General features: G+C 47.2%; 1 protein-coding gene across 3 annotated transcripts in view; it reads right to left on the bottom strand.

Moving 5' to 3' along the window:
- Nucleotides 1–8338: 8338 nt before the first annotated feature.
- Nucleotides 8339–19961, bottom strand: part of SYNE2 (spectrin repeat containing nuclear envelope protein 2) — a 231749-nt gene continuing 220126 nt past the window's right edge. For all 3 annotated transcript variants that reach the window (XM_029952525.1, XM_029952527.1, XM_029952526.1), the window contains 10 exons: nt 19706–19774; nt 18637–18776; nt 16605–16719; nt 15123–15325; nt 13888–14088; nt 12889–13017; nt 11151–11342; nt 10265–10351; nt 9677–9726; nt 8339–9386 (listed from right to left, as the gene is read on the bottom strand). In XM_029952525.1, the coding sequence (XP_029808385.1) occupies nt 9173–9386; nt 9677–9726; nt 10265–10351; nt 11151–11342; nt 12889–13017; nt 13888–14088; nt 15123–15325; nt 16605–16719; nt 18637–18776; nt 19706–19774 (1400 nt within the window). In that variant the 3' untranslated portion in view covers nt 8339–9172. The remainder of the gene's footprint in view (nt 9387–9676; nt 9727–10264; nt 10352–11150; nt 11343–12888; nt 13018–13887; nt 14089–15122; nt 15326–16604; nt 16720–18636; nt 18777–19705; nt 19775–19961) is intronic.

Consider the following 19961-nt stretch of genomic DNA (forward strand, 5'->3'; position numbering starts at 1 on the left):
GTGGGCAGGCTTCGTCATCTTTCTCCTTCGTGGTCCCTCACGGGGTCACGGCAGGCTCAGCCGTCTGCCGTCCTTCACCCGCCCTGCCCACCTCCCAGGAGTCAGGGTGAGAAAGCCAGGGTCATGTATGAGTGCAGGGTTTACATCTTGCTTGGCCTCAAAGGATCTCAGTGTGGTCCCTTTCTTACTTTCCATCTCCCCTCTGCTCCCCTGGGAAACATCCTGAAGGTTTTGGAATGAATGGTGGAAATCCGATGTGGAAGGCTTATAAGATAGGGGAGAGAATGTGGCACTTTTAAGAAGTGGACTAACCTTAAAAAATTTTTTTAATGTTTATTTTTGAGGGAGACAGAGACAGAGTGAGAGCAGGAGAGGGGCAGAGAGAGAGGGAGACACAAAATCTGAAGCAGGCTCCAGGCTCTGAGCTGAGAGCACAGAGCCCAACTCGGGGCTCAAACTCACAAACCATGAGATCATGACATGAGCCGAAGTTGGACGCTTAACCAACTGAGCCACCCAGGTGCCCCAAAAAGTGGACTAACCTTTATTGTGCCACCTAACCTGCCCTTAGATAGGCCTTGGTTTGTGCTCACTTCTGGGCCACTTGATTGTAGGATTGAAAACCATGACCGTGAATGAACTGGTTCCACACACCTACCTCACGCATCTGTGAGGACTGAGGTCACTTATCTCTTTTACTGTCGAAGGCCAGAGGGATTGTGATCTGGGGAGCCGGTGGTTAGGCTTGGGAGCTTGGGAGTGAGCCATGTTCTTCCCCCCCAGACCTTGCTGCCATCTTCATAGAATTTCATTCCTCCTGATTTGCATGCATAGAGCCTGCTAATTATTTGGGTGTGTGTGTGTGTGTGTGTGTGTGTGTGTGTGTGTGTGTGTGTGTCTGTGTCTGTGTGTCTGTGATCACTTTCATGGAGGATTGTGGAGATCTCAATCTTTCTGCCCCTGGACTTTTCCTTCCTTCGAACTCTCTTGTCCCAAGGTGCCTGGTGTGTGCTGGAGGGAAGCCCCGGTTTGTAGGAGTGAGTTTGGGTCATAGCCACAGTGCCTCCCTGGGGCGGCCACAAGTGCCACATCGGTCATCCATAGACAGGAGCATGTCAGGCTGTGTGTGTGTGTGCAGGGCACGCTGTTCTGTGGACAGATGAATGGCTACAGACATATTGGTGTGTCAGGTTCAGGGCCAGCCTGTTTAGATTTGGTGAGCATATCACCTGAACAAAGACCTGGGTTGCAAACTCTACTTAAAAAAGTGTATATATATATATTAAGGGATAATTATTTATAGCAAGAATTCTTTTACATCCTAGGGCTCTTTTAAACTATTTTCTTATCAGAACATTTATATGGAGAGCTGGGGGAAATAGAAACCTCATAAACTACTAGTTCCTATTGCAAGTGGAATGGAAATAGGACAAGGTGATAAGGCACCTCTGAAATTACAATTTTAGCTCACTTTTTAGTAATTGAAATCTTCTGGAACATAGTGAATGTGTAAAATGAGTTACATCCATACCTTGGAAGTGAGCAGTTAAACCATCCTGTTTGACTTTTTTGATGATGTTTTAAAAAATTACCTTGTGATAAGAGATTAAACTCATTCTCTTCTTGAAAATAGGTTTACTTTGGCTAGCACATTCTGTATTTACTAAATCATTATTAGGAAGATTAAATTCAAGGTTGTAATGGTTGGTTTCTGCTAGGGAGTCCTTGACTAATTCTTAATTTTGATACTGGTGCAATTTTACTAAAATTTGAGCAGAGGTGTTTCTGAAACACCCGGACACAAACCTAGAGAACACGCTGCGGTCTGTAATGTGAGGTGGTCTGAAGTGATTTCTAGTGGCTCAGTGTCACGACCTCGGTGAGATTCAGTACAGCTCACATGAGCTGCCTTTCACAGGAACTGGGGAACCAGGGTCATGGAGAAGGTCCGTTTTCCTTCTTTTTGGCCTAGAACCCCGCACGACGAGCAGAAGATACCAGGCTGGAGAAACGGGAAGTGGGAGGCAAAGGAGGCAGTCTTGAACAAGTATTTGCTGATGAAGTTCTCTCTCTCTCTCTTTTCATGTTTATTTTGAGAGAGAGAGAGTGAGAGCGAGAGTGCAAGCTGAGAGAGGGAGACAGGGGATCTGAAGCAGGCTCCCTGCTGTCAGCACAGAGCTCCATGCAGGACTTGAACTCACAAAACAGTGAGATCATGACGTGAGCTGAAGCCAGATGCTTAACTGAAAGAGCCACCCAGGTGCCCCTGCTGATGAAATTTTCTTAATTGTACTTACAAAAGAGACTACCGGGTTCAAAAACAAAAATAAAACAGAGTGAGGTCCATGCCACTGCTGCAGTAGCATGCACTGATGTTTTTTAGGTTGGATTTTGCTGCCCAAGGTAGAAACCAGATTGGTCTCAGGTGTCTAAGCACCTTCCCGTGCTCAATCCTGTGCCAGCCTGGGTGGTGCATGCCAGCGCCCACTGCGCATGCCCTCGTTATTCCCACGGGCTTCTTGAGGCTGTTTCTTCACTGCATTTAGAGTCAGCCCATGAGGGGGATGTGTCACTATTGGTCATTTCTCCTTGGCCATGGGGGGTGTGCTGCTGGTACAAATTAGTCCGGCCTGAGGGCTTCCTTGATGCAAGGCTGGCTTTTAGAACTGGGATTTGGGCCACGTAGGCAGTTGATACACCATGGTCTAGACTTGAAAGTTGTTCTTTGTTTTGTTTAGAATATTTTAAGGCCCTTTCCTCCTCTGCAGATGGAGTGTTTTGAATCTCTGTGCCCATCTGCTCCAAACGTGTCCTCTAAAGATGACAGCAGTGTTTTTGGTAAATCCTCAGTCTTCATTTTAAATATTAGTAATTTCTCTTGAATATGCTTTCTTTTAAATAGTGCTTTCTTCTTTGGGGGGTATCCACACCCCCTCAAAGTGATCTATGGACAACTTAAAATTCTGCCACAGCTACGCCAGGATTTTGTTGTTTTCAAGATCAGTTTTCAAAAGGAATTAACTCGGGGAAATAGACCTGATAAATGTAAACAGGAATTAATCTGAGGATCGGAGGGGATTAAAAAAAACCAAAAAACCACCCACTACATCTTATGTATTACCGAAAAGTGATCTTAGCTTTGCCTCACGCTCGTGTGGCAAGATTCATTTCTTCCATTTTGATCTGCAAATTATTGTGTAACATGAGAAACTTATTTGTGGGAGACGAATGCAATTCGGGCTTAATTCCAAAAATGCGAGTGTCTCATATGGGATCATATGGACAAACCTTATTGAAATAATTAACATGGAATATTCTTAACACACGGAACATTAGAACAGAGCGTTCACTCTGATTCCTGGGAGGGAACTGGCAATCCGAGAGAGGACCGTGTGGGCGTGCTTGGGGCTGCACAGCAAGTGTGCACACATTGTCCTCTGTCCCCACCCCTCCCCCCAGCACCTCTGTGTGGCCTCAGGCCTGTCACAGTCGCACTGTCCACTGGGACCAGTTAGACAATTCGACCCTAACACCATTTTGAAGAAATTTTTTCTTAAACACTTGAGGTGAGAACAGAAGATTGTCAGCCTAATCACAGATCTAGAAGGTCTTAACTGTATTAAAAACAAAACAAGGCAAATCAACCAAAGTTGCAGTGAAATAATCTTTATCTGATTATTTCACCTGCCCACTCAGCTGGAAGGGCAACTATTCTAGATTTCAGTAAAAAGAACTGAGTTACCAGTTCTTGGCAGAGCGACTTATAGAATCATGTAAGTAAGCTAGGTTGAAGCAGATCTAGAATATTCTAGCATGTGAAAAGTTTGGTTTTTATTTCAATCAGTTAAGGAGCTTGCAAATATGGATACTTTTCCAAATTCAAGGTGCATTCAGTATCTAGGTCTATTTTGAAACAAAACATATTTAATAAGATTTGACCCATTTCTTTAAGCTGCTGACAGCCTTTTAGAAAACATAACAAAGGTTATGTGAAGGGAATTATAAAAATTCATCATTTAGTACCTAAAAATGGTATTTGTGGAACCCGTACGGTGTGCCAGGCACAGTTCTCAATGCCTCATACTTTTGTATTTACGCCTCATAATAATTCCTGTTATACTGATTTTCTTGCTCTGGAAAATAGAGGGTAGAAGCAAACTTGCTCAAGGTTGCACAGGGCGGTGAGTTGACAGAGCCAAACACAGGTAAGGGTATAAAGCTTAAAGTATTTATGCAATTGAGTTAAAAACAAAACACAAAGAAAATCCCAAAACACTAAAGAAATATTTTTAGACTGCAGAATCCATTCATCAGCTGCAATCTGACACGCATGCCTGCTCTGGTTTAAGCGGGGGCCTTCCCAGTTTCCATAATACTAGCTTGCAAACTTGACACAGAGGAGGAGTCTCATCTTTGATCCATGCATAAAGCCCAGAGGGGTAAACTGACCTGCTCGAAGTCCTAAAACTACTCATGGCAAAACCCGGATGGGAATGTAAGTTCTCTGCCTCCCGGCCAGCATTGTTCCTACTGCAGGGCGTGCTTCTCTGTAGATCTCCTGCTTCTGTAGGTCCGCTGGTTGACCTGGACCTCGGTGTGTAACACACGCTAAAGCTAGGGTTGCCTCTGGGCGCCTGGGTGGTTTAGTCCTTAGCATCTGACTTCAGCTCAGGTCATGATCCCACGGTTTGGGAGCTTGTGTCCTGCTTCAGGTGAGCCCCACTCCTCTCTCTGCCTCTCATGGGATTCTCTTTCTCCTCTCTCTCTCTGCGCCTTGCTAACTTGCGCTCCCCCCTCCCTCCCTCTCAAAAAAAAAAGTTATGGTTGCCTTCTATTGTATCTTTAGATCCTTCTGCCTTCTCAGCTTCTTCAGTGCAGATGGGGTCTGCACAAAACTATACAAGTGGAACAGAAAATGAGAGTTCTGTTGTTCCTGTCCTTCCGTGCCGGGCTCGTAAGCCAGTGAGTGAGTGGGTCGTATCGCTGCCTCTTCCTTCTACCTGCTAGTACTTTCCCCAAACACACTGAAGTATGGGGTTCCTTGGAAATTTACCCACGTAAAATTCTCACACCTTTCAGGCACTTACTGATGCCTCCCCGTGGAGTCTGGTATACAATAGTGTGAAGCACATGCTGTTTATTCTTTATAGCTCTCCAAGTTGCTGGTATTTTGGCTCCAGTGACAGCTCTAAGATGTGCATTGTCTCTGCGATATGTGATCTTAGAACCCGTTTTGTTGCTTTGGAGTCAAGGATTCCCCCCCCCCCCTTTTTTTTTCATTCTTTTTCTTGGAGTTCCAAGGATCCTATCCACTTGTTCGTGTGTGGGAGGATCTCCTTCGTGGGAAGGGCGGAGGCTTGCGAACACCAGCCCGGGGCAGCTCCTGTTAGCACAGTCTCCGCGCGTTTGTTCTGCTTTGCGTGTCTCACTGCCTGGACTCTCGGTGCTGTGACTTTGTCATCCAGTGGTCCTGTGTACCTCAGATTCTGCCGGCTGGCTTTAGCTTGTCATTTTTTCAGGTGAATGCTTTGTACCATTAAGCTTACATTTGTGCCTTTTTACAAATGAATGTTTACTGTTGTGTGACAGCAGATTTTGAGGTCTGCTTTCCATGCCTTCCACTACGGCTTTTCCCTGCTGCTGTGTCCCTTTAAAGTTTATGAAAAGAAGTTTAATGTGACATAAGCTAAATAAAGTGTCTTTCATAATTTTGGCTTTAAAAATGTATTTGTTTAGAATATAAGAACTTTCAATAATTAGGCTTAAGTAGTCCATGTTTCCGTTGTCTTCTGAATTCTGTTCTATTGTAGGTTTGCAGCACCCTATAAGAATTTGATGAAAACCATGGACACCCTTCCCAGAAAAAGGTACATAAGCAACACATGCTTGCCTACAATCTCAGGAGGGTTAGGAATCTCTGCCTTAAGCTGTCAAAGACTTCAAAGAATATGTTTTTTTAATGTTTATTTTTGAGAGATGGAGTGCCAGTGGGGAGGGGCTGAGAGTGAGGGAGACACAGAATCCGAAGCTTCAGGTTCCAGGCACTGAGCGGTCAGCACAGAGCCCGACTTGGGGCTCAAACTCATGAACGCGAGATTGGACACTTAACCGACTATGCCACCCAGGTGCCTGCCAAAGACTTTTTAAACAGCAGCAATTTACCCTTTGGTCAGCTAATCTCACCCTGGTGGTTTAGGACCTCAGGCACTGTGTGTTCAAAGAAAATGCAGTTCACACATGAAGTCCTGGGTTGCAGTGCATCAATTCTTTAGGTAGATTTTCTATAATTACCCCCATCTAAGTATTATACCCCATTAGGGACAGGGAGAAAAATTATTCATTCATACTGAAGTTATCTTAATGCTAATAGTTGCTTAAAAATTTCCCTCCCTTGTGGGGAATGGAAGATGCAAAACCTCTTAAAAGGCTTGTCCTGAGATCATCTGTTTCACAACTTTGAGAATATAAAGAGCTTTGAGTGAAAGAAGGCCTGTTAGGGGTGAGGGTCGGGTCTAGAAGCCTGGAGTATAGACTCAAGACTCAAGGACCCTTATTTTGAGATTGGATGGGCACAATGAGGCTTTAAGATGCAGACACTTTTCATTCACTGCAACTTTGACTTGCTCCAGAGTCAAAGGTTTCTAGAATCATCACCTTTTTTTGGACTGGAAGGAAGGAGAAGGAGGTCAAGAGTCTGTAAAACTGGAGCAAGGACCTTCTAACCAACTCAGTGGCTTAGAGAAAATGCTTGGGTACCATTTTCCCCTTAAATGTCCCTCTGGGATTTTTGTAATCCATGAAAAGAAATGAGTTATTTTAAAGCATCAAAAGACTTGGCAGTTAAAAAAAAAAAAAAAGTACCCTAGGGTGCCTGGGTGGCTCAGCTGGTCTTGATCTTAGTTCAGGTCTTGATCTCAGGGTTATGAGTTTAAGCCCCATACTGGGCTCTGCATTGGGTGTGAAGCCTACTTAAAAAAATTTTTTTTTCTTTTAAAGTGCTCTTTTCTTCCTGTGAAACACTTTAATCTATTTGGTATAAAGTGAAGACCGAGTCTCTTCCAACTGGTCCCTTTACGTCTAGCTGCTTGGGAACCTGCCCACGTCTTGGGCGTGTCTGACTCACAGAAGGGGCCACTGGTGCTGAGTCTGGGCTTCATCCACAGACAAGCATCCTTGGCTTCCCCTGAGGTCTGTGCTTGGCAGAGGAGAGGGGGTCTTGACGGAGGTGCCCGTTGGTCAGTGGAATCTCCTGCGTGTCAAGAGCTGCAGGTTAGGAACAGTTAACCCAGGAATTGGTTCAGTGACTTCTAATTCCTATAGCATTTGTTAAAATGTGTTCACTTTGGAGGGAGCTGGGGATAGAAAAAGCTGGGTGAGATGATCCTTTCGTCTGAACCCGCCTTCCCCGCCATGCTGCCCTTATCACTCCCGACAGCACTGGGTAACTTCTACATATACAGGTTGTGGGAGTTTAGATCTCATAAGTTATACTGTACAAAGTTAAATAATATAAAGCTTAGCTTAGAATTAAAACCAATAAATCCCTCCAAATATATATATTTTTAAAAGTTTATTTATTGGAGCACCTGGGAGACCCAGTCTGTTAAGTGTCTGACTGGCTCAGGTCATGATCTCATGGTTGGGGAGTTTGAGCCCTGGTCTGGCTCTGTGGGGACAGTGTGGCAGGTTTCTTGCAGAGAGTCGTAACACTGAGGCTTTTCATTCCAGGAAGCAACTTTATTGGTGCCAGCACAGGCTCAGTCTGGTCCATACCTGAAAAGCTGAGCCCCGAACCCTGGGTGGTGTAGCCTTTTACGCATTATCTACTTTTTTGTCTCCCGTATATGGGTAATGTATAGACATACAGTCTGACTGGTTGGTCTCATATTACAGGCTCATGGGGGATGTCACATATGCACATAGCCAGGTTGCCTTCCCTTATCTTGGGGTCTTTTCTTACACATTCTTTAGGGAGGGGCCTCTACCACAAGAGCTCAGAGACTGGAGCCTGCTTCAGATTCCGTGTCTTCCACTCTCAGGCTCTGTCTCTCAAACATTAAAAAAAATTGAAAAATAAAAGCTTATTTATTTTGAGAGAGAGAAAACAAGCCGGGGAGGGGGCAGAGAGAGGGGAACAGAAGATCTGAAGCAGGCTCTGAGCTGGCAGCACAGAGCCTGATGTGGGGCTTGAGCCCACAAACTTAGATCATGATCTGAGCTGAACTTGGACGCTTAACCAACTGAGCCACCCAGACACACGGCCCCCCACCACTAAATAGTTTTTGTTCTATGGAAGGTTATGCATAACAATTTGTAATATAATCCAGTGCAACAAAAGTATGGGTATGTGTTTTAATGAGAAACATTGGAGTTGTACATACCACAAGCCGCTTCAAGTTTCGGGGACAACCTCCCTCCCCCCATGGCCAAACAGCTAAACAAAACCTGAAGCATCACTGTAAGTGTGAAAAGTCTTACAAAATTAACTTACAAAAACATCCCTCTCAAGTCGTTTGGCATTTACTGTACATTAGTCAAAAGCTCAAGCTAAAATCTGATCTTTTTAAAAAAATCAAAGTTTACATTATTCATACAGATCGAGCATTGTTAAAAAATGTGCAGAAATAACCACATCCATGCAATATAATTTCTTTAAAAATTTAAAGCAATATAAAAGAGCAGACCTAAGTACAGAACAGAATGTTTTGGTTTATAACCTGGAGCTCAAGATGGCCCGCTGATTGGAGTAAAATTAATTCTAAGCCTTTTAAATATGATTGTTTCAGTCAATCAGCTAAGGGTGTTCATGAGTTTTGGAGCCATTTCTAAGGTGGAATCTGCTAGTGTGTTTCGGAAAGATGGGGTGAACGCTACTGTTCACTGAGCATAGTAGCTATATTTTAATGTTTTTCCAAATAAATCCGAATTCGCCAAGTGTTCTGCTCGTTGGGGAAACTGCAGTTTTTAGAGATCCCAGACGGATCAAAGTGCCTGGGGCGCCTGCTGCCCGGGCTCCCTGCCCCTAGGGAGGACTGTCATTGGGAAGTCCTCTCCTGCCAGCCTGGAGGGTGGTGTCCCAGCAAGTCCTTGGGCCTGGGTCTGGCCGAGGGTCACTCACTCACTGCCGATGGGTCTGGGGCGGAGTCAGGCCCCGCGAAGCCGGGCGGGGCCTCTAGGTGGGGGGCGGCCCGTTGGTGTACCGCAGCATCGGGTAAAAGGACCTGGCGAAGTTGTTGGCCTGCGTGCAGCTGTAGTCCTCCTCCGAGGAGGGCAGCAGGCAGGCCAGGAGCAGCAGCAGCAGCAGGAGCAGTTGCAGGGGCAGCGCCGCCCTGATCACCCGCGACAGGAAGGAGCGTCGTGGCCTCAAGCTGCCGGGGCCGGGCACCCTGCGGACCGGACAGAAGAGGTGAGCAGGTGGCTCCAGAGGCCACACCCCCTCGGGTTACCTGACCCCTGCTTGCGTTAAGGGAGACATCCGGGGCCTGAGACTAAAGTAGGTGCTGGCGACTGAGGTTCAGTTCGGGAAGGGCGGCCTGGCCCTTTCCAGACTAAAGAAAACAAGTCAACTGGGTTCTTATGAAGACCTCGAGTGTGGCATTGCCAAGACTGGTGAGCTGTGCGCTCGTGCGCATGCGTGTGCATGTGTGTCTCTAGCAGAGGACTCATATACCCCTACCTGCTGTCCGCGTTGTTCTGGTCTTTCATCATTGTCTCTGCTCCAAGCTGCTGGATAAAAACAACCCAGTTAGTAACTGAAGATTGTTTAGTCCTGTCTGTGATAAAACCTCTTTCCTTCTTAAATTAAACACCTTCCTGAGCTCGTCCTCCTGCCAAGCTTTTGAGACCATCCAGTAAGAAATCATTGGGTTTGTTAAACTAACAAGAGTTTTGCATTCCAATTTGTTGATCTGCTCTTCATGGGGAGAGATCGGAAGGCACTACAACAACCCCAGAAGGGCTCCCATCGTTCACAGCCTACATGGGGCCTTGGAGTCTCCAGTTCCTGTCTTCTCAGTAACTTTTTGTTTTTAATGTTTTTATTTATTTTTGAGAGACAGAGCATGAGTGGGGGAGAAGCAGAGAGAGAGGGGGACACAGAATCCAAAGCAGGTTCCAGGCTCTGAGCTGTCAGCACACAGCCTGATGCAGGGCTCGAACTCATGAACCGTGAGATCATGACTTGAGCCACTCAGGCGCCCCCCTGTCCTCTCGGTAACTCTGAAAAATACCCAGCATGCTTCTCATGGCAGAAAGGGACTCTCACCTTGGCTTGGGGAGCTGGCGTGGGCACTGCTGCAGGCTGATCTCCGGAGTCTACCTCGTCCAAGTCGGGCAGAGATGGGTCTGGGTTCTGAAATCCACACCCCAAGGGTTCAGTTCAGGGAAACAGAGGTTCCAGTTAGTCTCCAGAGCACAAAAACATGCTTCATGCAGCTTCACTGCTCTGCTTACCCCTCCCCCCACTCAACGAGCACCGTCTTCCAGAAATCTTTAACACAGACTTCTCCAGACAGAAAGGAATGTACACAAGGCAAGGCCGACCACAGCACTAAAAACTCCTCTCCTAGCCTATGCAGGGGAGACCGAGTTTAGCGCATCTAGGGGGACAGAAGCAGTTGACCGTGAGCTTGCCAGTTGTGCTGAAGCGATCACATGGCCATCAGCACAATATAGCCTGGGCTGCACAGGTGGAAATGTCCCTCTAGAATGGAGGGGACAGGCCTCCCTTAAGTCTGGTGAGGCCATGGTTTGGGCATCCATTCATCCTGAGTTGGATCACATTTGAAAGAGAAGAAAGTGGAAAAATGAGAGAGTGGTCAGAAGAGAGAGCCCAGGACAGTGAAGGCGGACTCTCAAGTCTGTTCCGCATGAAGGCAAGACAAAGGATGGAGGGATCAGACTTGTTTTTCATATGCCAGCCCTAGCAACAGGTGGGTACCACACTGTTATCTTCCTCTTGCAAACAACAGGACTGTGTCAAAGAGCTTGTGTAGCTTTTTAAGGCCATCCAGGTAGAAAGGGGCGGGACTCGAGGCTCCATGCAGACCACGTGCTTAGAGCCTCCCTCCCACAGCGAGGCCGCCACATACCGCTTTGTTGTTTGCATCTGATACGACATGTATTTATTTAAAAGCCACAAGTGGACTCACCTGGCTTCCCTGCAAGGACATTAGGTCTTGAGACACTTGCTCAAGTAACTGTTTGAGTTTCTTCTCAATAACATGTACCTTCTCTTCAGCCTCAATATAGTCTTCGCCATGCCCCTTAATAAGAAGGCTCTTTGAAATCTCTTGTAAGGTGTTTACTTGAGGTTCACGTTCCTCGAGCTCCTTTTGCAGTTGCTAGAAATAAAAAAGTGTGTGAAACAGTCTTCGTGCCAGGACAGTTCCAGGATGAATGATGGGTGGTGGTCAACTCCAGAGCATTCTACTAGTTACATGTATCTGTGTATACCCTCAAGCCTGGCATCATTTGGGCAGCAAGTAGGTGACATCCTGACCCTATTTTCCATTCCTCCTTATTCTGGAGACAGCTTGATACTGGAGGAGTTGGAAGAAAGAAGTGAGGGGAAGACTAGACCTTTGTCCAGCACAGTAGCAAAGTCACGGAAAAATCTAAGTTGGGTAAGTGGAGAAACAGCAGCTTAGGCATAGTGTTTAGGAACAGAGGCCCGTGTCTGGCAAATCAGCTTGTATTGTCGATTTCCTTGCTCGCCGTCCCTGTAGGTAGCCACCACACAACATTGGGCTATTTAAAATCACAATTCAGTCTCCGTCACAATAGCCACATTTCAACTGCTCAACTGCCACCTGGGGCTAGTAGCTGTCAGATTGGATAGTGCAGATAGAGAACGTTTTCTTCACTGCACAAAGTTTATTGGACAGCACTCTTCTTGAGTGGGGCTTTAGAAAGATTTTAGTATAAAAATGTTCATTTTTACTTTAAAAAATTTTAATGTTTATTTTTTTGAGAGAGAGAGACAGCCACCTAGGTGCCCCTATAAAAATGTTTTTTAAGAGGTGCCTCAGTCAGTTGACTGTCCAACTCTTGATTTCAGCTCAGGTCGTGATCTCATGGTTTGTGGGATTGGGCTCTGCCTCCTTAGGTGTGGAGCCTCTTTGGGATTCTCTCTTCTTCTCCTCTTTCTAAGTAAACATTTTAAAAAATGTTAAAAAAAAAAAAAACCTTTTTAAATATTTGATTACTTTTGAGAGAGACAGAGTGTGAATGGGGGAGAGGGAGAGAGACACAGAATCTGAAGCAGGCTCCAGGCTCTGATCTGTCAGCACAGAGCCTGGCGCGGGGCTTGAACTCACAAATGTGAGATCATGACTGGAGCTGATGTTAGATGCTTAAGCAACTGAGCCACCCAGGCACCACCCCCCCCTCAAATTTTTTTAAATAATGACCAATACTTTATTTATAATTGAACCACCTAGAAATCTATGGATAAGAATGTCACCTGGTTAGTGAAATAAATATATAAAAACATGACTACCCTTTAAGAAATGACTTCTCAATAGCAGATTTAGAAAACTCATGCAGTTCATGGGTCTATGGAGTAACTGAGCATATTTCCTCCCAAATGAGTCCTATTCACAAAGGAGAAAATACTTCTAATCAAATGGCCTTACGTTTCTCAGGATACTGCTAAATGCCTATGTCCCCAGTTCCCGAGAGTCTTAAGGACTTCCCGCTTTTAGCTCTGGCCCTTCATCCCTGCATGTCATCCTGCTTCAGAACTACAAAGGGATGTGAGTGGTAGCTACCAACCGGAACCTGAGAGCAAAACACCCACGCAGGCTTTGTTCCCAGAAACACGAGGGGTGGCTCCCCAAGTCCTCAGCTGCCAGAGGCCAGCAGCAGGACCCTCAGGAAGAAACTTACCCTCAGTTCCTCCTGACACTCCAGGAGCACCTGGGGGTCTGCCTCTGGGTCCGCGACATGAGTCTTCTGCCTCCGGCTCTCAGCACTCGCTAACCACAGTAGCAGATCTTGACTCAACTGGTGGAAGTCCTTGAAAAAAACACAAACCCACATATAATGCGTCACAGTATTGCCTTTTCTCTAAAGGCAGGTGTGCTGAGAAGCAGCTTGCTGTGTTAGGCCTTCGTAGTATTTGCTCTGGTCTTTCTCTGACGAATAAAAGGGCCAGATTTAAACTAAATGCTGGGGCCCCCAAACAAGGAAAAGGGAAAACACGAAAAAAGGATGCAGTTGGCACAGTCCTGGGAGGCGTGATAAATGTCGTCGAGTGACAAGTGCTAGCAGAAAGGCTGGGCTTCACAAACGCCACACCTGCTAGGACACAGAAGGACCCCACAGATCGGCCGGGTTCAGCGGCAAAGGGAGACACCCCAATGGGACCAGCCGTGGCCCAGGGACACACGGGCATGGGGCCTTGCTGGGGTGCTCACATTCCCAGAGATGAGGTCAGAGCTAACACGGGATGAGCATTTACCTTGTGGGAAGTGCTGGGCTGAGATTACCTCGTGAGGTAAGGACTAAAATGATTCCCATTTTTCAGATGAGAAAACAGAGGTCTAGCAAGGCACAGTGTTTTGCCCAAAGTCACACAGCTACTAAAGCTCTAGGGTAGGGTTAAAGCACTCCTTGTCCTGGGCCAGGTCACTTGATCGCTCTGCTATACATCTGGTCCTCCTGGCAAAAGGACAGAGATGGGGCAATGTGGGTGGGGTGGCAGAGCAGGAGACACAGGGCAGGCGGACAGCAGCTGGGCCTCTTGGAAACAAACGATAAAGCACATGTTTCCTAACACAAGCCATATTTGTGTGCCAAAGCAGCTTGACTAGGATAAAAATATCTGCCTCTCCCCCCCACGTGGGCCGGGCTGCGCCCAGGACCGGGCGCGGGGGGCCGGCGTACCTGGCACTGCACGAGGGCCCTCCGCAAGCCCTCTCTCCATCTCTCCGCCGCGCCCCGGGCCGCGTCCCAGTGCAGCGCCAGCTGGCCAACTCGACCTTGGAGCTCTTTGGACTCCGCGCTCTCGGTCTGCAGAAATTCCTTGCTGCTCATGTTGACAGAGACCACTAGGGCCTTGTAGGTGTCAAAGGCTTTTAATATTTCCTACCGCAGAGGGAAAAGATTGGGTTAGGCATTCTGAAAATAGAGACGTAGGGTTCCTTTGAACCTCAGCAGGGAACGGATCTGCCAAACGCCTCTCTAAGCTGTGGTTGCAGAAGCAAGGGCGAACTTGCTTGCAACTGGCTGGGCGGTATCAGGTGAGGAGCTGCCTCACGAGGTCAGTGACCTGGGCTGGCCAGGCCGAGAGCAGCGGTCTGGCTCCTGGCGGGTCACCTCAACCACAGGCACGAATAGACCCCGCCGAGTCCTGTCTGGCTTATTTCTGGACCAGATTAGACATCTTTCAGATAAAGTACATGCAGTTATCCTGGATGAACCCTTAGATATCACAGAAGTATTATTCCTTAGGGCAAATAGTTATCCCAGATATATTGATGCACAAAGTAAAATAACAGCAATGTGAAGACTGCCTGGATACCCCAAACCTCTGCCCTCGGTCGCCTTAGGAGCTCAGGCTCAAGCTCAGGAACCTCCCCCGGCCCCCAAAGTGCAGGGCTCCACCTGCCCTGCCCGTACTTCCTGGCTATTCTAGTGGGGCAACGGCTGGCTAGGTGGGTGACAAATTCTAACTATGTAACGGAGTGACCACATCAGGTCACAGAATTCACCAGCAGGTGAGCTGATTCTCTCCCCTACCCCCATTCTCAATGCTCCCCCACCAGCCTGGACTGCACAGTTTGGAAGGGTGTTTTTGGGCTGCTTGTGGTGGCCCCCAGGACCTCCTAAAGAGTCTAGAGGGCTCGCTGAAGTCAGATCTTTCAGGCAAGGGGATCGGAGCCACACCTCCCCAGCGCCACTCGGGGCTTTTGGGGGACAATGAGCCAATGCTCTGCTGCTTAAACAAAAATCTACATCTGCGACCTTGCCTGTTATAGAAATGGACTGGGACAGACTGGCCACTACACCTGCTTGCAGCCTTCCACCTACACCATGGACAGCTGTGACCTGGTGGTGCTGCACAGCAAGCATCCACACGCATGTTCCGGGTCCCTCTTTCCTCCATGCTTCCCACTCACCTTGAGCTGCTTCACTCTGAGTTCCATTTCGTGGAGACCTGAGGGAGGTTCTGCCGTCTTTAACGTTTCCAGCTCTGCTTCCGTTTTTTTCAGCCAAGTGGTGATGTCGCTGATCTTGGAGTTGAGCTGTTGCAAGTTTTGTTTTATTCTGAGTTGATTGTGAAGCTCTTGTGCTTGAATCAGCTCCCATCTGTCAAACACACCTGGAACAGAAAAGTCGCTGGTGAAAAGCAGCAGTAGCGCCAACACGTTTCTCTGTCTCCAGCTAGTCCAGGGTCAGGATGAAACCAGAAGGGAGTGCTCCTTCCAGGCTCCTTGGCTTTTAGAGTCCTCACCTCCCCCTTGCTGTGGTTCAAGGCCCATGCTGCCACCCTTCCACAAAGGCTGGGATGAGGTGGGCAGTGGGCTGAGACCCAATGTGGTGCCCACATGCACTGCAGTCCACAGCTCAGCATTCTAGTAAGCTGTTGTTAGGCGCTTTCTCTTCTGGTTCATGGATGATCAGGTCAATTCTATCAGTTCACCTTTCAGCTTAGTTGAACCATTACTTTTAGAATCATTGAATTGGTCTCACGAGAAGACACCTGACAGCCCTTTGGCCATCCTCATCATGTCTGGTCTTCATACACAAGCGACATCATTAAAATAGCGTTTCATGTGAGGCTCATTTGGTCAATATTTAAAGAATAGTTCTGAAGGGCGCCTGGGTGGCTCAGTCGGTTGAATGACTTCAGCTCAGGTCATGATCTTGCAGTTTGTGGGTTCAAGCCCCGTGTCAGGCTCCGGGCTGATAGTTCGGAGCCTGGAGCTTGCATCAGATTCTGTGTCTCCCGCTCTTTCTGCCCCTCCTCTGCTTACACTCTGTCTTTCTCTCTCTCTCTCTCAAAAATAAATATAAAAAAAGAACAGTTTTGAAAATAAAAAGCCTAGGAATTTATTTATAAATACAAATCAGCTGTTTTCGCTTTGAAAAAAATCATTTTTTAAAGTAATCTGTGCCCCCAACATGGGGTTCGAACTTGCAACTCCAAGATTAAGAATAGTATATACTCTACAGACTGGGCCAGCCAGGTGCCCTACAAGTCAGCTGGTTCTAAGATAACAATGGCTGCTGTAGGCTAGGTTTAGCCATTTTGGTGGGTTATAGTTGGTTAATTAAAAAAAATTTTTTTTTAAATGTTTGTTTAGTTTTGAGAGGAAGAGACACAGAGTGTGAGTGGGAGAGGCTGAGAGGGGCAGACACGGAATCCGAAGCAGGCTCCAGGCTGTGAGCCGTCAGCACAGAGCCCTAAGCAGGCTCAAACTCACAAGCTGTGAGACCATGACCGGAGCTGAAGCCGGACGCTTAACCACCTGAGCCCCCCAGGTGCCCCTATAGTTGGTCAATTCTTAATTAATGTTCTCTCAAGCAAGGACTTAAATGCTCAGCTAACCCAAAATATAGCCTTGATCTGTCCTAAGGACTGCCTAATTTATCCGCACCTGAGTGCTGCCCGGTGAGAGCAGCCAGTCCCTCGTCTTCCTGCTGTGAACTGCTGTTCAAGACTCTGGTGCCTTCTTTGCCACCATCAGTGCCCGGAGATAGCAGCAGCTTTACCTAGAATAAACCAATTTTTACGTTACCACTTATAAATTTCAAAGGCTGTAGGAAGAAAGAGTATCTTAGTTCATAGGAACAGATAGGAAATGAAGATATGGGGCCCCTTTTCTTGTAATATTAATATTATATTATTTTTAATAATGTATAATGATTATGATATTAATATGGAGATTCTTTAGTGTATTGGATGCATTTATAAGCAAGCAGAGCTAACGGCAGAAACAAAGCCTTAGTAAAGACCAAGACTGGTTGGTGGGGGGGAGGGGGGGGAAATAGGGGAATGGTCAGTGTTGGAAGTCAAGTGGCCTAATTCGGGGCTTCCTAACGCTCCTCAAATGAAACCTGCAAAAACAGCTAAAAGCCACCGCTGAGCTGCCAGGCTGTTATTGTGCACACACTCTCACTTTTGCAGAGTGCTTTGCAAAATGTAGTCCGCCCTCCTGGTCACACTGTGTGTGGGGCCGGTTGGCAGATTATCCCCAGGAATCGGAAACACAGAGGGCAAATTGGCCTCTGGGGGTCATTCATTTATCTTTCCCTCCACGTACGGACTCTTGTGTTAGTGCGGAGCTGACTAGGCAATTACCTCAGGGCTTTCCAAAAATAAAGGTATCCTTTTTAGAAAAGCCATGCTTTTTTTTGGTTTGTGTCCAGATGGCCTACTTGTGTGGAATGAAAAAAATACCCCCCCCTTCAGATTTTTGGTGACATGCCTGGTTTCAGACACACAGAAAACGGTGGTGTTTTTGAAACTGGCCCAGGGAGGAACGCAAGTATCAATACCGGGGGGAGGCCAAACCATGTGGTCCTGGGTACACAGCAAAGGTGAGGTGCTGGGGCCCCTCTCCCCCTGGCTGTCAGGCCTTATTCTGCATCACAGAGGGGCAGACTGGAACTGCTGGCTGCTTGCTAAGCAAGAGGAAGAGCTGCTAAACTGGGCAGGGCAGCCCACTATCGCATGACCTGGGCCTGACTCTATACAGGCAGAAGCTTCTCCAGTTGTCCAGCACCATCCATTCTTAGACACGGTGCGCACTTTGAGGACTAATTCAGTGCTGCCCACCACTGCTTCTGGTTTCTCTAAAAGAGGATTATTAAAGGTGCACAGAGACACTTTAATTTCAACTCGCTCCTCACTAGTTCTCCGTACTAAAGGTGATCTGAGCCAACATTAAATCCTAGGCTGGCTGCTCCCAACAGCTGCGTAGCCAGAGCGCGTCAGGGACTCATGTTGCCCGAGGACCCCATAGCGAAGAAGGAACGGTCACTGTTATAAACAACAACAAACCACATACGGTAGCAAAGATAGTAATAATAGTAGCAGTGGCCACTTCTGAGGGACTTCTTTATACCTTCTTACATATCAATACGAACAACAATTATGGTAAAGTAGATTTGTCCTCAGGTGAGGAAGGCTTACAGAAGGCCAAGTGCTGTGGCCCCAGGGCAGTTTACTGGTGGGGGGGGGGTTAGGAAGCAAACCTATGTCTACCACTGCACATGGTCAAATCTTCCTGAATATGACGTCACAATGTTCTGAGTAGGATATGTAGTCAAAACGTAGATAGAACACAGTTTGGGAGCTCGGGAGCAGCTCAGGAAAGCCAGTACTTCGCTTCCCCATTACTTGCACAGATGACTGACTCAACAGTAATAATCACTGCCGCATCATGTTCATATACACAAAGATCATTCTTGGCCAGAAATCAGTCTTTAACTCTAGTGTGTTCTGCCAGGGTTCTAGGGACCTATGGATGGCTCAGCAGAGATACTGTCACCATGGGAAAACCAGCCCAAAATCTACCTGGAAAGTGAGCACATGCAGTGTACACCAATGTCTCTGTCTCTGTCTCTCAAGAATTTCAACTCCCACTCATGCACTTGGGTTATATTCTCCGTGCAGTCAAGACTTACATAGGCTGGTTTATAGGGGGTGCTGGAATCTGAGGGGATGGGTTGTACATTCCTATCACTTCCCATTGGTTTGTAGCGATGCTTAGGACAGGAAGGGCTGTCAGGAACGTGCCATGAGTGGTCCTCAGAAATGGATTTCCCTGAAACGAAACACAGCAAGTGACGGTCCATTCTCTCCAACCAAAGGATTCATACATAGTTCCATGAAAAAAGGTCATGGGTAACATGGCATCAGGTTATAGTATAATATGAGTTCTGCAGCTTTCCTTGCAAAGCATGCATGTTTGCAAAATGTCAGTATGTTCCAGAAGGGAATGAAATGACAGTCATGCAACTGAACAGCACTGTGCCTTCACTAGATGGGTTCACAATGGAGCACAACAAACAGGGTTTTCTGCACGATGAGTGGTGTTTTGGAGCCAGGGCATCTAGTGGTGGGGACAGTAGCAGTGAGGCCGGGTCAAGGGGCGGGAGGGACTGAAGGACTCTCAGGAGTGGGGGAGAGTGAACATCAGGATGGAGTTGGGGACCAGAGGGCCGCTCGTGGCTCTCCCCCACCGCTGCATGTGGCAACGGGGCAGGGAACATAGGTTAGATCTGCAAGTCAGGGGAAGGAAGGTTTCTTCTCCTGTGACTGATACAACAGTACCTTTACTGCTGCCCACCCTCCCGCCCTCTTCCCAGGAAACACCATAAGCAAGGCAGGAAGGAGTTCTAAACCAAGCCACCATGAAGAAAGCTTGGCTTATGCCAAAGAACTTTAGTTAGATGGCGGGGTGGGGCGGAGGCCAAAAATTTTAAAAGACACCATGAAAAATTCCCTTCTGCACAGGCCTGAGAGGAGAGGAGAGGGACAGCGTGGAGACTGCTCCTGTCCGGGCGGGGTCTGTGAGGAGCACGCGAGTATGTGTGAGTACGGCAGTGTAAATACACCATGACACAAGGACCAAGGCGCATGGTGTCCACAGAAGGCAGAGGTCAGACATGACATGGGAGCGAGGTTTAGGATGCAGTGTTTAGCGCCACAGGAGGCTGCCATGTTGAGAAACATGCACAGGCAGGGGCCTACCAGAAGACGCTTTCAAAGTTTTTGTGGTCATTTTAAGATAGGCCTCAGGATTTTCGGGGATTTCTACATCTGAAAAAGAATAATGTCATTTTCCTCATTGCAGGCATCTGTGGATGAATGCCCAAGTATTAAGTTATAACAGTAGAAACATTGTCAGCCGGGAGGAGAAAAGTAACTACCTTTGATCTGTTTTGTTAAAAAGGTTTATAAAACCAAGAGGATTTTTTTCAGCCAACTCTTGACTGTCTGAAGCAGA

This window comes from Suricata suricatta, chromosome 9, assembly GCF_006229205.1.
Source record: "Suricata suricatta isolate VVHF042 chromosome 9, meerkat_22Aug2017_6uvM2_HiC, whole genome shotgun sequence".
Taxonomy (NCBI): Eukaryota; Metazoa; Chordata; class Mammalia; order Carnivora; family Herpestidae; genus Suricata; species Suricata suricatta.